The sequence below is a fragment of the Moschus berezovskii genome, chromosome 22 (genome assembly GCF_049115385.1).
Source record: "Moschus berezovskii isolate FMDL1 chromosome 22, NW_MosBer_1.0, whole genome shotgun sequence".
Lineage (NCBI taxonomy): Eukaryota > Metazoa > Chordata > Mammalia > Artiodactyla > Moschidae > Moschus > Moschus berezovskii.
The window spans coordinates 49775246-49793443 of NC_142481.1; the positions used below are offsets into that span (position 1 = coordinate 49775246).

General features: G+C 61.6%; 1 protein-coding gene across 8 annotated transcripts in view; it reads left to right on the plus strand.

The window, feature by feature from the left end:
- The window catches only part of CBFA2T3 (CBFA2/RUNX1 partner transcriptional co-repressor 3), a 79534-nt gene that overhangs the window by 46847 nt on the left and 14489 nt on the right, over positions 1 to 18198 (plus strand). For 4 of the 8 annotated variants that reach the window (XM_055412937.2, XM_055412942.2, XM_055412943.2 and 1 more), the window contains exons 2-3: positions 11818 to 11964; positions 14874 to 14951. In XM_055412937.2, the coding sequence (XP_055268912.2) occupies positions 11818 to 11964; positions 14874 to 14951 (225 nt within the window). The other 4 variants (XM_055412938.2, XM_055412941.2, XM_055412939.2 and 1 more) reach the window with 3 other exon arrangements.

The window sequence follows — 18198 nt, forward strand, 5'->3', positions numbered from 1 at the left end:
GCCCACCCAGGCCCCACCGTGTTTCTCGTCACAGCCCACTCACACTCACTGGGTGTGCCAGCCTGCAGCTGAGCCATGCCCCCTTGGTGGCAGGTGTGCATGGGGGGACAGGAGAGGACCCCGGAGTGCTGGGCCCAGGTGCTGGGAAAGGGGGCCCTCCCCTCCACTGGCACCCCCACACACACACGCACACACACACGGCGGGCGGCCCAGATGGCGGGTGCCCCCCCCCAGCTCTCAGGAGCCGCTCTTGGCAGCGCAGCCCCAGCAGCTGGGTGAGGAATGTGCTCCCTCCGTGCGCCAGCCGCGGGGCGAGCAGGGGACATCTGGATCACGTTTGCGGCCGGTGGAGAACAGGGAGGGTTTCCATTCCAGCCGCTAAGCACGCTCCACCCTCCCCACCTCGGAACTCTGCTTAGCGCCAGGGCGTCCGGGACCCAGCTCCATGACCATCCCAGCCTGTCTGAGAAGGAAGTCCCGCCCCTGCCCCACTTGTTTGGAGTGTCGTGCATGGCTGCAGCTCTGGGCTTCTCGGCCCACCCAAACCCTCAGACCCCTTCTGCAAACACAGGCACAGACATAATGGCTCTGACTGGCCTTCTACCAGGAGCTGTGGTCACCTTTCGTTTCTTGTCATTTTCTGCGTGTATGTTCGTTCGCAAGATGGAGTTACCTGTGTTTCTACTTCTTTCGATTTTTCTTTATTTGAAGTACAACACATCACACAGAAAAGTGTTGTGTGCGTGAAGGTTCAGAGCGTGCAGGTTAGCAGACAACGTTCCCTGACCTGCCCCAGGCCCTGAGCCCCTCTCCCCGGTCACTGCCTGTCGTGGGCCCACCACCCTGACTGTAATGCCAGATTCTGAACTTCCTATAAGTAGAGACACGTGGTCCATCCTCTTTGGGGTCTGGTGTCATTCACTCACTCAGCCACGTGTTGGTGACATTTGACAAATTGGTGCGTGGGGTTGTGTGTGTGTGTGTGTGTGCGTGCGCTTTTTCCTTGCTGTGTAGTATTCTGCTGTGTGGATCTGCCCCTTGACCTCCTGATGGACCTCTGTGACAGTGGCCAGTGAGTATTCTTGTCCTTTGCTGCCGATGCTGGGCTCTTTGCTCTTCTGTTGATTCCCTGCCTCAGAGCAAACCACTGAGCCATGGGTGCGCGATATTTCAGGGTGGTGGGTGCTGAAAAGCGGTTTCCAAAGTGAAGGTACCCACCACGTGATTTCAGGCTCCGTAGGGTCCCACTGGCTGGCTCATCTGGGCAGTTCCAGCAGTGCTTGCTCTTGGGTCAAGGTCAGCAGCTCTACTGAGTGTGGCCAGGCCCTCACACTCCTGGATCCCCAGCTAGGGCAGCTGGGCCAACTCGCCCAAGTGAGCCCTCCCATCCAGCAGGCTCAGCAGTACAGCCAGAGGTACTGACTGCCTCATGTCCAGCTCAGAGCTGACTGCCATCACTCCTGCCTCATCCTAATGGCCAGAGCAAGTCCCTGGCCAGCCTGGATCCAAGGGCAGGGAATTGAGCCCATCTCTGGGTGGGAAGAGCTGCAGTCACATTGGAAGGGGTGTGTGTGGTTGGGGGGGAGAACTGAGGCCATTTTGTGATGCGTCCACCCCCCAGGTGGAGGATATCTTAATCTACCATAACTGAACTTTACTGAGCTCGGAGTAGCTCCTTGGTCCCCATGCCCTACACATGGGGGAGCTGCCCACTGAGGCCACCGGGCAGGGAGAAGCTCCTGACCCAAGCTCTGCCCAGGCTCCCGGCACAGCCTCCAAGCCAACCTGCCAGGGTCCCAGATGGCGCAAGGGCAGGCGGGGCCTCTCTGGGTTTCTTACAGGCTGGTCAGCACACCTATGTGCAGTGTCTCGCTGACCAGGTATCGGCGCTGGTCTGGACTTTGCAGTGCACAGAAAGATGAGGCCCGTGTCCTCGGGGAGACAAGACCCGCACAGACTGCAATGGCGGGTGCTGACAAGTGCTCCCCAAGAAATTAAGTGGGTGATGCAGCGGGAAGGGCAGGGGTCTTCTGAGGGGGGACATTTGGGCTCAATCCTGAGTGAGGAGGGAACAGCCTTGTGGAGTGCAGGGGAGCATCTCAGCAGGTGGAGATGCCCCACGGCCGCCCGGGAGAGTCTCGCCGGGCTTCCCAGCCTGGAGGCACAGTCAGGTCAGGAGAGGATGGCCCCCTCCTGAGGGGACCCTGGGCTGGACGACGGTGGTGAGACTGGGTCTGGCTCCCTTTTACCGCACCTCGGTGGCATCTCGGTGGTAGAAGGGACCTTCCTGTCCAGGAGGGTGGCTCCCTCCCAGCACTGGCGGGATTCTTGATCCTCTGCTGGTGCAGGGGGCAGCCCAGCCACCGCGGTGTCCCCTCTGGGGCTGCGAGGGTCTTCCCTGTGCAGCAGGACATCCTCTTGTGGATCCTCCTGGCCACCCCTCTGGGCAGGCTCTGAGGGTCCACAGCGATGCCCCTGCCTGAGCCCAGCAGTGTCGTCAACCAGAGTGCTGGACACGCATGGGAGCTGCCGTGTGAACCGTGTGACCCAGGCTTGCATCTTGTGAGCCTCAGTTACCTGTCTATATCCCGGGTCTTACATGCCTGGGCTTTATCAGGATGAGGGGGTCTCAGCACCCGGGCATATACACCACTCCTGGCAGAAGGCAGCCCATCTCAATCAGAGCCGGGCCCCGCTCAGCACCCAGGTCTTTCAGTGGAGCCTCTCGCTGGCTTGTCGCATCCTTCTGTGCCTCTGCAGGGGCTCTGCTCTTGACCCCATCTCACAGGTGAGAAAACTGAGTCCTGGGTGGAAAAGTCAGTGACATTCAGGCCAAGAGGCTGAGACAGGGTGGAGGGAGGCCAGTCAGAACCTCTCTGTCGTAGGTGCCATGGTGTCCTTTCCCCTTCTGGTCCTCTGTCTAAGACTACCCCCGTCACCTCCCCCCAACCTTGAGAAGCAGGAGTTACAGGCCCATTTTATCAAGGGTAAACTGAGGCTTGGGGCCATGCTAGGGTGATTTCCCCAGTTCGCAATCTGTCACAGAGCAGGTTTCCTGGCTTTTGGTCCGGTGCTGTTGCCACGGCAACTGGCATCCTTGGTGTTGTCACCCACGGGCCCAGGGGATCACGGGGTCCCCGGGGGCAGGAGGACCAGGTTGGCCTAGCACTGTGTAGCGGGAAGGGTCACAGCATTAACGGGCAAAGGAACAGCAGCCCGGTCAGACCCCAGGACTGGGAAGGGCTGGGCAGAGGATCCAGGGGACGTGGCTGGAGCACTCGTCAGGGTGGGAGGGCCGCCTGGACCAAGGGAGGGAAACACTAATCCTTGTGTGTATTATCACTGATTCATCAGGCGGCAGAGGCTGTGATTGAAACCAGATGTGGGCAGCGGCCCAAGTTCCAGCGCCTGGAACTCGTTAGGGCTGTGGCCCCCCTGAAAATTCTCATTGCTTTGCAGAGCATTGGGGATCAAAGACAAGCCATCCCTGACCTTGGCCTTGGAGGGAGAGGGAGGGGTCAGCCTCCTGGTCAGACCCACCCATCTCAATGTGGGGGGTCAACCCCATGTCCTCAGGGCTCCCTGAGTCCCTCTGCCTCAGCCTGGAGCCCTGTCCGTCCCTTCTGAGACATGGCTGCTTCCTGGGGTGCATGCCTGGTTTTTCCCTCCATCCCCAACACACCCACTGGGAGGCTCCAGGAGAGTCCGTGCCCCTCCTCACCCCAGGAATTTGGCCCTTGGTTGGGGAGATTGCCTGGCTTGCTCCAGATCCCCAGGGCCCAGGAGTACAAGTCCCCATCTACCCTCCAAGAAGCCTTGAGGGGAAGGGAGGGTGTTCTGGGGGCAGGAGCTCCCCAAGCAACAGTATGGAGGCTCAGGTGCCCCCGCCCCCAGAAATATCTGCCCCCGCCCTCCTGCTAGCTCCTGTGTGTGCTGGCAGTGGACCTGTCCCACCTTGCCCAGGCCCTGCAGTGGCTGGTGTGCATTGTCAGTGGCTCAGAGGAGGTGAATCTGTCACCGGGGGTAGGGGTGGAGGCAGTTAGGAAGGTACTTGGGCTGGGCTGGCCTTCAGGAAAGACTTGTTGCACCATCCACATCCGTTGTGTTGCTCATGACTTCCAAGGTTGGCCCGACAGTTACATAGCCAGAAACCTGCCTGGGACCACGTGAGAAGAGCAGTGTCCACCCCTCATGTGGGCGCAGGAGGATCCCATTGACGCTCAGAGCTCAGGAGGGCTCATGTGGGTGCAGGAGGATCCCATTGATGCTCAGAGCTCAGGAGGGCCACCTGCGAGCCGGGGGAGCTGGCTCCTGCCTCCACGTACCATCACTGCCGGGGGACCACGCCCATGCTGGAGCGCACTGGGCTGGAGTCCGAGGGCCCCACGGGGTCCACCCCTGACACGTGGGGGTGTCTCCCAGCGAGTCCTGCCCAGGAGGGATGCTCTGAAGCTGCACCCTCCCCGAGCTCTGTGAGGCCTGAATCCCCTCAGATACACACCCATCTTCTGTCTCTTCCTCAAGTGGGCTTCTGGAGGTTCAGGAACTGTTGTAGTTAGGAGGGGGCTCTGGGGCTTGTGGCGGTGCTATAATAGAAGGCCTAGGAAGAAAGAGTGGGAGAAAGGAGGAAATCTGTAGTCAGGGCTCTGCAGCCTCACCGAGCTGCGGTCTTGGAGGAAGCCTGACCTCTGCCCTCTCGATCTGCTCACTGCTTCAGCGGGCGGCGATGCCCACCTGGCCTGGGGCTTGGACCCATGGAGGAGCCTGGGAAGGTGCTGGCACTGGAGGCCATCGTGGAGGACACGGGATGAGGCTGTGTGAGGCCCCGAGAGCCGCCCGGGGAGCTGGGACACCGTGGGAGCCATGGTAGTCTCCGGACCCTGGAGGCCCCTTGCTCTCTGCGACTCTGGGTGTCGGGGTCCCCATCTGTAAACGCAGTGGTAGTGTGGCGTCTTCCTCCAGGACCGGTGAGGGCTGCCAGCAGAGTCCCCGATCATGGTCAGCATCCCGGAAGCCCAGGTGCGGCCTTCACGGAGGGGCACCTCCCACGGGCAGCTGTACCCTGCCCCGGGCAGAGTGTCTGCGGGCCAGGACGCTGCGATCCTCCCGGGAGAGTCTGGCCTGAGCAGGACAGAGTGTACCCGGAGGCGCCAGGGACAGGTGGCGCCTGCCCTCGCTCACGACACCTGACACCAGCCCGCTGCTGTCCCGCCACTGGACCTTTGGAGGATGGGGACGAGGCTTCAGGGGACACCTGACCTGACCTGGGAGGTTCCCTCCAGTCCCTGGCTGATGTGCTGGGCAGAGGAATCGGGGCTGTCCTCAGTGAAAGAGTGCCTGTGGGGCTGGGAGGCGGGACTGTCCTGCCATCCATGGGCCATCTCCCTTCTTGGTCCTGACTCCACAGTGTTTATGCAGCACCTGCTGTGTGCCTGGCCCTGCCCTGCATGCTGTTTCACTGAGGAAGACAGTCACATTCAGGCAAAGACGTGACAGGTGAGGGCAGGGAGGGGATGGCCAGTCACAAAGGCGCCTGAGGGCACTCAGGACGCCCGCCAAGAGGCAGGGGCCACCCGGTAATGTTTTCAGATGACGTGTCTTAGGGGCCAGCTCGCCCCTCTGCCTCCAGGAAAGTCCAGCGTTCGGCCCACCTTGGCAGGAGCTTCTGGACCTTGGCCTGCTCCTCAGTGCGGGGCGGAGGCCAGGACATCAGGGCCTGGGCCGCTGGTGCTCTGTCCTCGTCCCCACCTGCAGCTGCGGAGGCTGCGGCGAGCAGTGTGCCCAGGGGCACACCGCTCACAGGGGCCAGGGAGCAGGTCTCTTCCTTGGGGTGCAGGTCTCCCCGCCAAGCCTCCACGGGCCTGGGGAACCCTGCCTGCCTGCGGGTCGGTGCCAGGAATGGGGTCTGGGCATGTCTCAGGTCACAGCCTGAGACTCCGCAGAGAGTGGCCTCTGGGCTCTGGGCTTCCTCATCGGCCGCCTCGCAGGCTAGGGGCTGCGTGGGGTGCTCAGGTCGAGGCCGGGCTCACAGTCAGGGCCCTGCCCCCGGAACGGGGTTACCTGTTGGTACCGGGCCCACCTGCCCACTTCCTGCCACTTCTGTGAGGATCAGATGAGATGACGGCAGAGTCAGACCATGAGAGGCCAAAGTGAGCCCTGCTTCCACAACAGCACCGGTGGGGGCTGTGCTGATGCTAAGGGCCCCCTCCCATGGAGGGTTCTAGAACCCCAGGGCTGGGAGCGCGGGGCTATGGCCAGTTCTCAGCCGGGCAGGGCGGGCTGGGAACACAGGCGGACAGGGACAATGATGGATGGGGTGGCTTGTTCTGGCACATTCCGTGTTCTTTCCCACCGGCTCCGCCCGGCCCCGGAGAGCGGCTTCCTCTGTCGATGGGTTAGTGACATTTAGTGGGAACTGGAGCCACTGTCTGGGAAACATGCAGGGTCCCCAGGGGCCTGGGGAGCACCGCCCGGGTCTGGGAATGTTCTCGAGGGCTTGGAGCCGGGGCCGTGGGTGGGGCTACAACCGAGTAGGCCGTCCCCTCTCACCCTCTGGCTCCTGCACCGCAGCTGGACATCAAGATACTAGGGGAGCCCCCACCCTCCGGGATTGAGGGACAGACAATTCAAAGAGGAGCGAGTGAGGGAGCAGCAGGTGTTGGCTGGGTAGGACTCTGGGGCCACCTCCAGCCCCCTGTCGGCTGTGTGAGCTCGGTGGGTCACCCATCCTCTCTGTGCCTCAGTTTCCTGTGTGTCAGATGGAGCAGAGCCAGGCTGCCCGCCACATTGTGGGAGGGTCAGACCCCTGGCTGGGCCCCCGGTGAACTTCTGCCCTCCGAGCACACGGGGAGGGGACTACAGGGCAGGGGCCGGCACCCCGAGAGTTCCCCCCAACACACACCAGCATAAGGGCCGCTGTTCTGACCAAGGCACTGTGCAGGCTCCAGGGGAGCTGACAGGGACCCTGGTCAGGGAGAAGCCCAGACATGTCTTCTCCAATTCCGCCCCATCTCCCACATTTTTCTCCATGGGGTCCTGTGGATGCCATGACCCCTGACTGCTGATGGGGCCAGCGGAGGCCCAGGGATGCCAAGGCTGCCCCGATTTCCCCCCACCCCAGAGCTCTGACATCTAAGAATAGCCCAGGGAGTTGGGAAGATGGTCCTCACACTTAACCTGCCGCAAAGCTGGGGCATCCAGGGCATCACCCACTGACTCAGAGCAGCAAACCCACCCCAGCCTCAATCCCCAGGCAGCCACCCTTTCCGTGTCTGGCCGGCCCACATGATGTTCCCCAGGGAGCATGAGGTGGCTTCAGAACTTTCTAATCTCCCAGGTGGTGGCGGGGCCTGGGGCTTGAGGCACCCCTGGAGAGCCCCGGGCTCAGGCCCTGCTGTCTGTCAGGCTCTGAGACCCTAAACAAGATACTTGTCCTCCCCGAGCCTCAGTTTCCCCATCCACAAATGGGCCTGATGGGGGCCCCTGTGGAGATGCACTGAGTCCTCCCACAGGGCGTGGCATTCTGGGTCACAGTCGTCCCTGGGACCCTCAGTGGGCATGCTGATGTGCATGGGACACATGCTAAGCCCTCGCCTGGGGAGCTGTTATTTATGTGTTAATATTATAAAAGTGAAAGAACTTAAAGCTAGACAGAGGTCCAGCTGCCAGGGCCCCCTCACTGACCTGCTAAGTCAGAGCTCCCTAAAAAGGGGCTTGTGCAGGGGATATTCTCATTTTGGGTGGGGGCATCTGTGGGACTGAGGGTCCCCAATGACTTCAGAATTGAGTGGGGAAACAGACCCAGAGAGGGTATGGGGGACCATTCAAGCTGGGGGGGTGTCCCATGGACATGTCCAGTGTCTCTCACAGGCAGGCACAGGGACTGACAGCGCTTTCTGGGGAGGGCATGAGGGTGCAACGAGAGGCTGCATGGACATGCAGGGCACAGGACCCGGCTCCCCAGGGGCTGGGACACCTGGGAGTGGACCCCAGAGGGTGGAGGACCTGTGAATGGGGGAGGGGAGAGAGCGGCTCAGGCTTCTGGGCAGAGCCTGGACCTCACCGGGAGCTGCGTGGCCAACCATGCTGGCACCCTCAGGAGTCTTCATGGTGGTGGGAGCTGCCCCCCTCCTGGCCCTCAGCACCCCACAGTGGACCCCTCCCCGGCCCCCACAACCTGGCCAGCTCCTGCTCATGCTGGTTTATGGGCTCAGGGTCCCCCCTGGGTGGCCCTACTGGGCGGCCAGACGGGCAGTCAGGTTGTGCCAAGAGCCCTTGGGAGTCTTGGGCCTTGGAAGGGGCTAGGGGCTGGTCAGGAGGCCGGCACTCAGGAGACTGAGGCTGCCCATCTGGTAGCTTGTTAGCCATGTGCCCTCAGACCATGCAGGCCGGCAGATGGGCAGGCTTGGCTCCTCCACATGCAGCTCGGGGCTGCAGAGGTGGAGAGAGGGCAGTAATTAATAACAGCAATTAACAGCTGCCACCATGATGGTGCGACCATGGTGGGTGCCCTGCCCTCCGCTAAGCATGCTTCTCATTTGATCCATGCTGCACCCTGAGAGGTGGGTGACAAGTGTGCCTGTGTAGACATGAGGAGCCCAGCTTAGAGGTGGCCGCTCGTCTGGAGGGTGGGCCTCTAGCCCCCTCAAACCCTACTGTCCTCACTTGGCCAGCCCCGAGGAGGGCAAGCATCCAGGGTGAGCTGTGGTTGCATCCACAGCCCCCCGGGTCATCCCACCTTGGGGCTGGGGCAGCCAGGACCCTTGACTTGCCCCTTCCAGGCGCTAAGCAGGGAGCCCCGTCCTCTCAGAGGGCTGCCCAGTGGTGACCTCACTCTTGGGTCCTGCCCTGGCCTCCGGCATGTGCATGGGTGGCCTTCTGGAAGTGCCAGCCCAGCCAGAGACCCTGGGGTGGGGGTGGGGGGTCAGGAAGCAGGGTCGTCTCAGAGGGGATCACATTCCAGGGGAGCCAAAGGCCCTCACATGGGGCACCTCTCCTAAGGACGTGAGGTCAGAGCTGAAGCCCTAGGAGGGAAGGGGAGTTGTGGGGAGGCAGGGGCTCGGAACCACGGCTCTGGGTGTAGGGGTGAGTGAGGAGATGGGTGTGGTGGGAGGAGGGCTGGAGGGGAGGCCCCGGGGAGCCCCACGTGCAGTGGAAGCTGCTGAGGGTTTCAGGCAGCAGAGGCAACGCCTGCGCACACCCTCATGCGCTCCCTACTGCCCTCCAGCTTTGTCCGGATTCTTTGCACGACTAGAGAGAGGCCGGTGCACTCCCGCTGGCCTTTGTGCTCTGTTGCTTACAGTCTTCACACCACCCTTGCTCTTCCCTGAGGGCCTCCGTCATGCTCTGCTTTGGATCTGGGCTGAGGGCAACCTCAAGAGCAGAGTCCCAGCACTCGCATTGCTTCATAAACCGTTCCTGATTGCACTGAGATCTCGCCATCACCCATTACAGAAGAGTAGAAAGGCTCAGAGAGGTGAAGTGACTTGCCCTACATCACACAGCCAGGAGGAAATAGAGCCAGACTCAAACAAGATTCAACATATGTGAGGCTTCCTGCACCCGTGCCAGCCCAGGAACCCAAGGCCCAGCGTGTGAGTTGGTGGTGCACCCCCACTAACCCACAGCCTCCATCCACCTGGGTTTGATTCCTCTCCTGCAAGGAGAGTTCGCATTGATGCAAACCAGTCCTTGAAACCCTGTGGACTTGCCTGCCCTGCAGGGATGCAGCCATACATGCTGTGTGCCTGTGGCAGATGGCTGCACCTCTCTGTGCCTGTAAAACGGGACTGAAAGCAGCATTCTCCGCACTGGGTTTCCTGAGGATAACAGGAGCCATGACTCATCTGCCAAGTGCATGCATGTCTCCTCTGTAGGTGGGCAGCCTGGGGCTCTGCCCTCAGGGCCCGCGGACACCTGAGGGATGGGTGAGAGGTTCCATGCGACGCAGGCACACTCGGTCCACCCCTCCCCCATGCCCCCTGAGCCGGGGTCTCTGATCTGCTCCACCTGTGACACTCCAGCGAAGCCCCAGTGTGAAAGAGCTTGGAAAGGTCGAAACAGGCCATGTCCCCAGCGTCCCAGCCTGGCGTCCTGAGTACCCTCCCTGGACAACATGCTGGCGGAACCGCCTGCCCCAGGGTGGCCTGGTCAGATGAAGGGCTGGCCAAGACAGGCAGGACTGCACCCCGCAGGGGTGGCCCAGGGACCGTGGAGCTGGCCACGTTTGCCTTCTTTGGTTGTCACTGGGGACTGGCCTCCGGCCCTGTAGCCAGGCATGGTGTTGACAGGCCGCCGCAGCTGCAGCGCACGTGTGCCCGGCCATCAGCTCCTGACAGGCGGTGGCGGGGGGCAGGGTGCCCGGCGGGGGACAGACAGCTGAGGGCACAGCAGGTGCTGTGCGGCCCGGTGGCTGCTGGTGACCGGCTGCTTCCCCCTCCGTGGGGCCAGTGAGGAGGGGGCTTTCTGCTCCCACCCCAGGGCCCCCGGGGTGCTGCGGGCATCTCCTCCTGGTATGGAGGACGTGGGGGCAAGGAAGGAGGTCTGCTCAGTCTGGGACACAAACACTTTATTGTCACTGTCACTGTCCATGGAGGCGGGCGGCCCAGATCATGTGGGGTCCCTGGGAGGAGGAGGGGAAGAAGTGAATTGGTTGACAGGTGTCCAGCCCGGCCCTGTCACCCCCTGGCCCCCCATCAGGGTTATCAGGATGGGCAGTGGCGGGGGTGAGGGGCAGGCAGCACAGGCTGGGCCAGTTTGTAATGGGTGGGGACGCCCACCTGTAGTCCCAGCCGCCCTCCCAGGTCTCTGTGGTCGCCTGATGCTGGCTGACGCTGAGCTGGGGCGGGGGCGGGTAGGGGTCAGGGGGCGGCCCAGAGGCTCGTCCCCTCCCCCAGCTGAGAATACCTAGGCAGCCGCTGCCTCAAGTTTGTGTGGATGGTCAGTCACCCAGAGGCCTTTTCCCAGGACCTGCCCTGTGGGCCCAGGGGCTCGGGGGTGTGTCAGGCCAGGGTCTCTCCTTCCTGTCTCCACCCTGTCTCCGCACCCCTGACTCCTAGCAGAGCATCAGAATCTTTGACACAGCGGGACTCTGTGGAATCTTTGACACAGCGTCTCGGGCAGGACCTGCTGCTCTGTGGACCACTCTTGGATGGCCAGGCCTAGAATGGCCTGAAATTGAATGTGTCCTTGGCCTGGCTGGTCCCAGGGGTTGCCTGGGCTGGGAAATGGTGAAAATACAGGTTCCTGCCTCCCAGTCTCCCTGGGAAAGACCCCCAGACATGCCTTTTAGCCTCCGCTCTAGGATGGATAATGCTAGGGTGTCTCTGAGGGGGGACTTCCCCTGGGATCCTATTAGGAATGCAGAGTCTCAGGCCGGCCCCACACCTCCAGAATCAGAAATGGGGGTGGGGAGGTCATCCACACAGGCCCTCCAGGAGCTGCCAGTTGAGGAAGTGGTGCCCCCCGACTCCCTGGTCTGCAGTTGAGAAAATCCAAGCTCCCCAGGGCCACCCCCACAATGAGAACCCCAGGCCTGTTCTAGCTGCCTGGGTTCCTGAAGCTATGCCCTCCAGCATCTGAAATGGGCTGACCCATCCTGCTGTCTGATCCCAGGTGGGTGGGATGCCAGCCACCTGTGAGCACACCTGGGGCTTCTCCGGAGCGGGCTGTGGGCAGAGTGTCCCCCGCCTGGGCTCCAGCTGCTCGAGGCCTCGCCCAGGAACCAGGTGGGCCTGGGCGGTGCCAGTCCCGCTCCCCCTCGGCCTGACTCACCTGCTGTCTCTTTCTCCCATCCCCCACCCCCGGTGGTGCCCACAGCAGACAGGAAGGAGAAGGCCACCGCGATGCCCGACTCCCCGGCCGAGGTGAAGACGCAGCCCCAGGCCACACCCCCCAGCATGCCGCCCCCTCCGCCTGCCGCATCCCAGGGGGCCACACGACACCCCTCCTTCACACCCCACACAAGTGAGTAACCCCAGGACTGGGTCTCAAGGGGGCAGTGGGGTGAATCACCTCTGGGGGATCCCTCGAGCCGTTTGAGGTCCGAACTTTCACCTGGACCTGTAAACGCCCCCTCATTGGGCCTTTGAGAGGGAGGATCTCATTATGGTTTAGACCCCAGCTCTTCTACTTGGTGGCTGTATGGCTTTGGGCAAAATTCTTAACCTCTCTGGGCCTGGCGTTTCTCATTGGGAAAGCAGGGCTGGCCATGGCCTTGCCTCACAGAGCTGCTGTGAGGATGAGTGAGTTAATAGTTCTCAGCAGAGTGGGCACACAGTGAGCCTTCTATCAAGGTTAGCTGCTATACTGGAGCTCAGAGAGGGACGAGGACTTCTCCGTGGTCACATAGCAGACTACTTGCATGTGGGTGAATCCTGTTTGGCCTGCACCCCCTGGAGGGGCAGTTGGAGGCATCTCTGGCCTTGGAAGAGCTCTGCGACAGTCCTGAGCCAGGTGTGTGGGTGGGCCAGGAACTGGGTCCACAGGGCCTTAGCTACCAGCAACATGGTTGGCAGGCCATACCCCAAGGTGGTGCCTCATGGGCCCTGGGCCGTGGTTGAGCGTCTTGGTGCACACAGCAGGTATGGGTGGGTTGCGGAGTCCACAACCACCCCTGAAGCCCTGGGCCTTTCAGTCAGAGCAGTTGGGAAGGAGACCCCCAGCTTGTGCTTGTGTGGGGGACAGTGTTCCCTGTCCCTAAGACCAGGGGCTCAGCAATGTGTTCTAAGTGTTTCTGGGTGACCCATGTGCCTCCCCACCCACACATTCAGAGGTCAGAAAGCCCCACACTGGGGTTCCCTTCCCCAGGCTTTGGACCCAGATGAAGCCCCTCTTTGGAACAGGAACCTCAGTTCCTCAGCCTGGCAGCCCCTGGTCGCCCCCAAGTTCCTCAGGTCCCACCCTGCTCACTGGGGTCCATGTCTCTTCCCAGAGCCCAGGCCCCGGCCTGGCTCTGTCTGTTCCTGGTTGTGAATGGTGCTGGTCCTGCCATCAGAGGCTGGGCAGTGGCCCCCATCTGGAGGAAGGGTCCAGCTAGGTCCCTTGCTGCAGGATGCTGATCTCTGCTAGTAAACAGGAAAATGCCACCTGCTCCCAGGTGTGGCCAGCTGAACGCAAGGCTGTCTGCCACATACAGTTCCAGCACCTCTCCCCAGTGGGGTCAGGCTGAGCCAAGGTCCCCACACGTGATGGACACTGGGATGAGCCCGTGTCCCCACACTTGCCTCCTGCCTCAAGACGGAGCCCTGCTGTCCACTCCTGGGTTGCCCGGACTTTGCTCACTCACTGTTCTCACCTGGGGACTCTGGCCAGCCGGTCACCCCTCCCTCTTCTCCGGAAGTCAGTCCTCACCTTGGGCTGAACTGCAGGCTGATCTCTGTCCACTGACTGCAGCTGCCCCATCCAGCCTCACCGGTAGAGAGGGGAGGCTCCAGCCTGGCTGAGTTTCACCCGCATCCGCGCAGCCCAGGGTGTCCATGCAGCCCAGGCAGGAAAAGGAATTTTCCTGATGGGGCAGCAGCAGGTCCCCCTGGGATGATGACGCCCCTACTCTGTTGTCCGGTTCCAAGTGGGAGGGACTAGTGGACCCCTGGAGGGTCTGGCCAAGGGCTCCGAGCCAGGGTCTCCGATCCTCGTGGGCGTGGCTCTGTGGCCTTTTCTTCTCAGTCCAGGAGCCCGTATTCCGGAAGGCTGTGGTCTGGGAACCAGATGTTCCAGGTTGTGGATGGGGCTGGGGTCAGATGCCACTGGGCTGGTGAACAGATGTGCGGTGGCAGGCCCGTGTGCAGCATGGGGTCTATCCCCTCTGGCTGGGGTCCTGGCTCTGTTCAGAGCATGGAGGTTATGAGAGAATGGGTCTTTCTTCTCTAAGCTGACACCTAGTTCCCTCTGGCCACTGGGACCTTTTTCTGAGTGTCAGGCTGCCTCTGAGGTGGCCTCAGGTTTGTTCCCTAACCCTCGGAATTCCCTGAAAGCAGGGTGTTAACATGAGGTTAACATCTCATCTCATCTGTGCACCTGGCTGGTGGTGCCCAGAGTAGCCGGATCCTCTGCACTCCCCGTGGATTCCTGCCAAGAACCTCCTCTGCTGCCCCAGGACCAAGCTGCAAGCCAAGCTGACCAGGGACTGACTGGGAGCCACAGCTTGAGGGCTGTGCTTTTTTCTTGCCCGGTGACTGCCCTGGGCACAAATTTATTTTGGAGCTGAAGCTGTGGCGTGGCCACAGGAAGGTGGCAGGAGTGCCAAGAGAACTCTGGGGAGGGATGTGAGGAGCTATTCTGTAGTTGGGAGGACCCTTAAGGGGCAAGCACTCCACTTGCTCTTACCCCTGCGACAGGGGGCACACTCTCTGTTTTTGGTGGTACAGCTTTTCTCCTTGTAGCTTTTGTCCACTGACCTCAGCTCAGACAAATCAAATCTCTCTTCCTGTTTGATGCTTCCACCCTTCACGGCAGCTCAGACCTGGCCTTTGTTTTGGAACCACCGTTGGCTTGTCTGTCAATGGAAACCCCAAGCCCCTCACCTGGGCTCCAGGTCCCTGAGGATGGTGCCAAGTGGGATCATCAGGCACCTTCCAGAAACAGCTGTTTAAGAGCCAAGGTGTCCCTCTCATGCCCACCAGGAGCCAGAATTCCGGTTGAGCCCCAGAAGTTCCCACCAAAAGTGGCCCCAAGAGATCCATGACCCGCCCATTTCACAGATGAGGAAGCCGAGGCCCAGAGAAGGGAGTAGACTGGCCCTAGGTGGTGACCGAGGTTCAACCCCCAAAACGCTGTCGAGAGGCAGGGAAGGGGCCGGCTGCAAACACCCCCCCGGGCGGGGTCCGGAGCCCAGCCTCCTTCCTCACAGCGTGTTTTTCTTATTTTGCTTACAGATCGAGAGGACGGGCCTGCGATGTCTCTGCCCCATGGCCGTTTTCATGGCTGCTTAAAATGGTCTATGGTCTGTCTCTGTAAGTAAAATAACAAAAACCACTGGTCTCCTAGAGGGCCTTGCCCAGCTCCCACCACCCGTCTGCGCCCCCTGCATCTGCAGTGCTCGCTCGGCCTGCCTCCCTTAGGGAACACGGGCCCAGGGGCAGACCAGGAGGACTGAGCTGTGGGGTCCCCAGCCCACAGGCCAGGTTCATGCCCAGCGCTGCCACCCACACACTGTGACCTTGGGCAGGTGAATGGCCTCTCTGAGCCCCCGTCTCCCTGACTCAGAACTGGGCGAATCAGGAGGGTCCGAGTTGCAGGACGATCGAATGCCAGTAGCAAGTCCACAGCCTCTCCCAGGGCGGACCCCGCTCTTATCCTTCCAGGCACTGTGTCCTTGGGCAGGGAACCCCACCTGTAGAAAAGTAGTCATGGGCCCAGAGCTGAGGGCAATGATGCAGAGCCCCAGGGTGCTGCTGGTCACGTCATGGGAGTCCCTGGCACCTGCAGGGTGCTCCACGGGTATTGGTCACCAGTGAACATTCCCGTCACAGTGCTTGGGCTGCAGCTGGTGCCATAGGGGAGGCTCTTGCAGGGCGATGCTGGGAGTGTGTCAGCCTGCACGCGCAGCAATGTAAGCCCAGGTGTGTGGCCTCGTCTGGGGCCCCGTGCGTCCATGGAGCTTCGGTACTGCCAGGCCTGGGTGCTTTGTGTGGCCAGGAGAATGGTGCCCGAGGGCAGGCGGGGGGCTGGCGGGAGGGGCTGTTTTCGATGCCTCATCCTAAGCTCCCCCCAACCCCGCCCAGGCTCCAGGCCTGGGGGAGCTGTGGGGGTGCTGCTCCGTGCCCCCAAAAACCTCGGCCGGGACACGTGTGGTCTATCTTAGTAACACACCTGTTGTGGGAATGAAAGCACTTGTGGCCGGGGGTTATTTTCGGCGTCTCTTTAGCAAGCTGCTGAGACTACCCAGCAGCCCGGGAGGGAACTCGGCGAGCGAGGGCAGGCCAGCCGCGGGAGGACCAGGCACCGAGGGCCAGCGGGTAAGGGCGCCACAGGGAGGCCGGGCCAGGGGCAGCCGGGCGGGGGCCCAGGCGGCAGGGACTGCCACAGGTCTTTGAAGCCCCTGGAAGGCCAGACCCCAAGTGATGGCCCAGCTCTGCTGCAACTGACCAGGAGGCCCCGCTGCAGTGAGGTCCCCATGCAGCAGGCCACCTCCAGCCTGTCTGGGTGACCACCAGTGGCTGTCATCAGTCCCAGTCGGGGTGTGTGTGTGTGTGTGTTGGTGTCCACCGAGGGATCAGTGGAGCTCCATGGTGACAGAAGTAGCACAACTGTGGGGTCTTCTGGTCCCCGGATTCCGGGACATGCCTCAGAGAGGGTGAGGGACGGGCCTTTCTTGTCTGTGTCTGGAGCTTACCTCTCCCCGGGCGAGAGGGAGTCTCTGGAATGAGGCACATTGTCCTCAGGGTTGGCCCCGAGCCAGGATGTCACCTGTGGGTTCTAGAAAGGGCTCCTAGGGTCCCCCAGCCCATGGGGGGCCAACAGAGTTCAACCCGCACTGCGTCTCCAGGGGAGGGAGCAGCAGCGCCGAGGGCCAAGTGGAAGATGGGGCCAAGGGGCAGAGCAGGCCCCCTGCCTGCAGCCGGCCCTCCTCAGGACACGCAGGGGGCACATCTGTTTTGGTGATGACCCTAGCCTTCAATCAGTGGTTCCCAGACGTCTGTCAAGTGGGGGCCAGTTCTGGACGAGCGATCACCCAGCACGTGAAAGCAGTCAGGTCAAGCATTTCCAGCCCCTTCTTGTGGGAGAAGGATAACCTGTGTTCTACAAGCAGGGGCATGAGACAGAAGGGGCCAGGAACCGTCCTCACGGCCCCGAGACTCCACCTCTGACTCAGGCTAAGGGCTGTTTGCAGATGAAGAAACTGAGGCCAGGACCAAGTCTCACCCCCACAGCACATCTGGGCTGGTTCGGGACGTCCACTCCTGACCAGGGCACTTGGGGGGCAGGGCCGTATCAGCCTGCCACTGAGGAGTGGCATGGTGCTGGGGCACCCGGGGGCAGAAGGCAACCTTAAACACCGCATTCAGGGCGCAGGGACCGTGAGGCCCACCGTCTGTGGATTAGAGGGGGTGGTCCCTGACCTGCTGCTCAGTGAGGGGAGGAGAGTGTTTGCAGGTGTCGCTACAGGCGAGGGGTCATGGAAGCTGGAGATGTGGGCAGAGCCAAACAGACAGCAGACTCGGGGTTAACAGGGTGGGCCAGTTCCAGAGCCTAGGGGGGCTGAAGACAGTGGGAGATGTGTCCCCTGAGCCTGCAGGGGAGAATGGAGCCGGTAAGCGGGACCTGGAGAGCCAAGCCCTGGGAGAGCCGAGGCCCAGGGCAGAGGGGCAGGTGTGTGGCCCCACCTCACGTGCTCCTGCCCTTCCAGGCTGGCAAGGCCAAGACAGTCCACAGAGGTCACCACCAGAGCCAGGGCAGGATGGCAGGGCTGCATGGTCTGGAGGGGCAAACCGACATGCCCGCCATCCAAGATGGCCAAGTAAACAGTGATTGTAGGTGGTTGTTCTGGAGGGGCCACTTCCCAGAGCCCAGCCTGGCAACGTCCCAGTGGTAGAAGAAAGGGTTCCCGCTCCCTCATCACCAGGGGATGCTAGAGCCTCAGAGAAATGCAGCCCTGAGGGAGCAGTGGCTCTGAGCACCCCCAGAATCCCTGCCATGAGGTGTGAGTGCACGGCTTCTGCACAGACCCAGCCAGACAAGGCCCAGGGAGGGGTGGGGGCAGGGCCCGGCCTGGGAACCACAGCAGAGCGAGTGAGAGGTGTGTGTGCACATATATGGGTGCTGTGTAGGCACGCACACGTGGGTGCTCTGTGGGCATGTATGTGTGTGTGCATCATGTGGGCAATGTGTGGGTGTGGGTGTGTGCACCATGTGGGTGCATGTGTGTGTGCCTTGCAGGTGCATGCATGTGTGCACTATGCAGACATGCGTGTGTTCACTGTGCGGGTGGGCACAGGTGTGTGCCGTGGGTGGGCGTGCATGCGTGTGTGCTGTGGGGCTGCACTGCATTGTGCCTATGTGCACACACAGGTGTACACCTGTGTGCAAGTGCCTATGGGGGAGTATGCTTGTGGTGTCTGTGTGCCTGTGTGTGAACATGCATACATCTGTGTGCATGTGGGATGTGCACCTTGTCCACGTGCACTTACATGTGTGCATGTGTGCGGTGCATATAGGCCTGTGTCCAGGCATGTGTTTGTGTTGTGTGTACGTCTATAC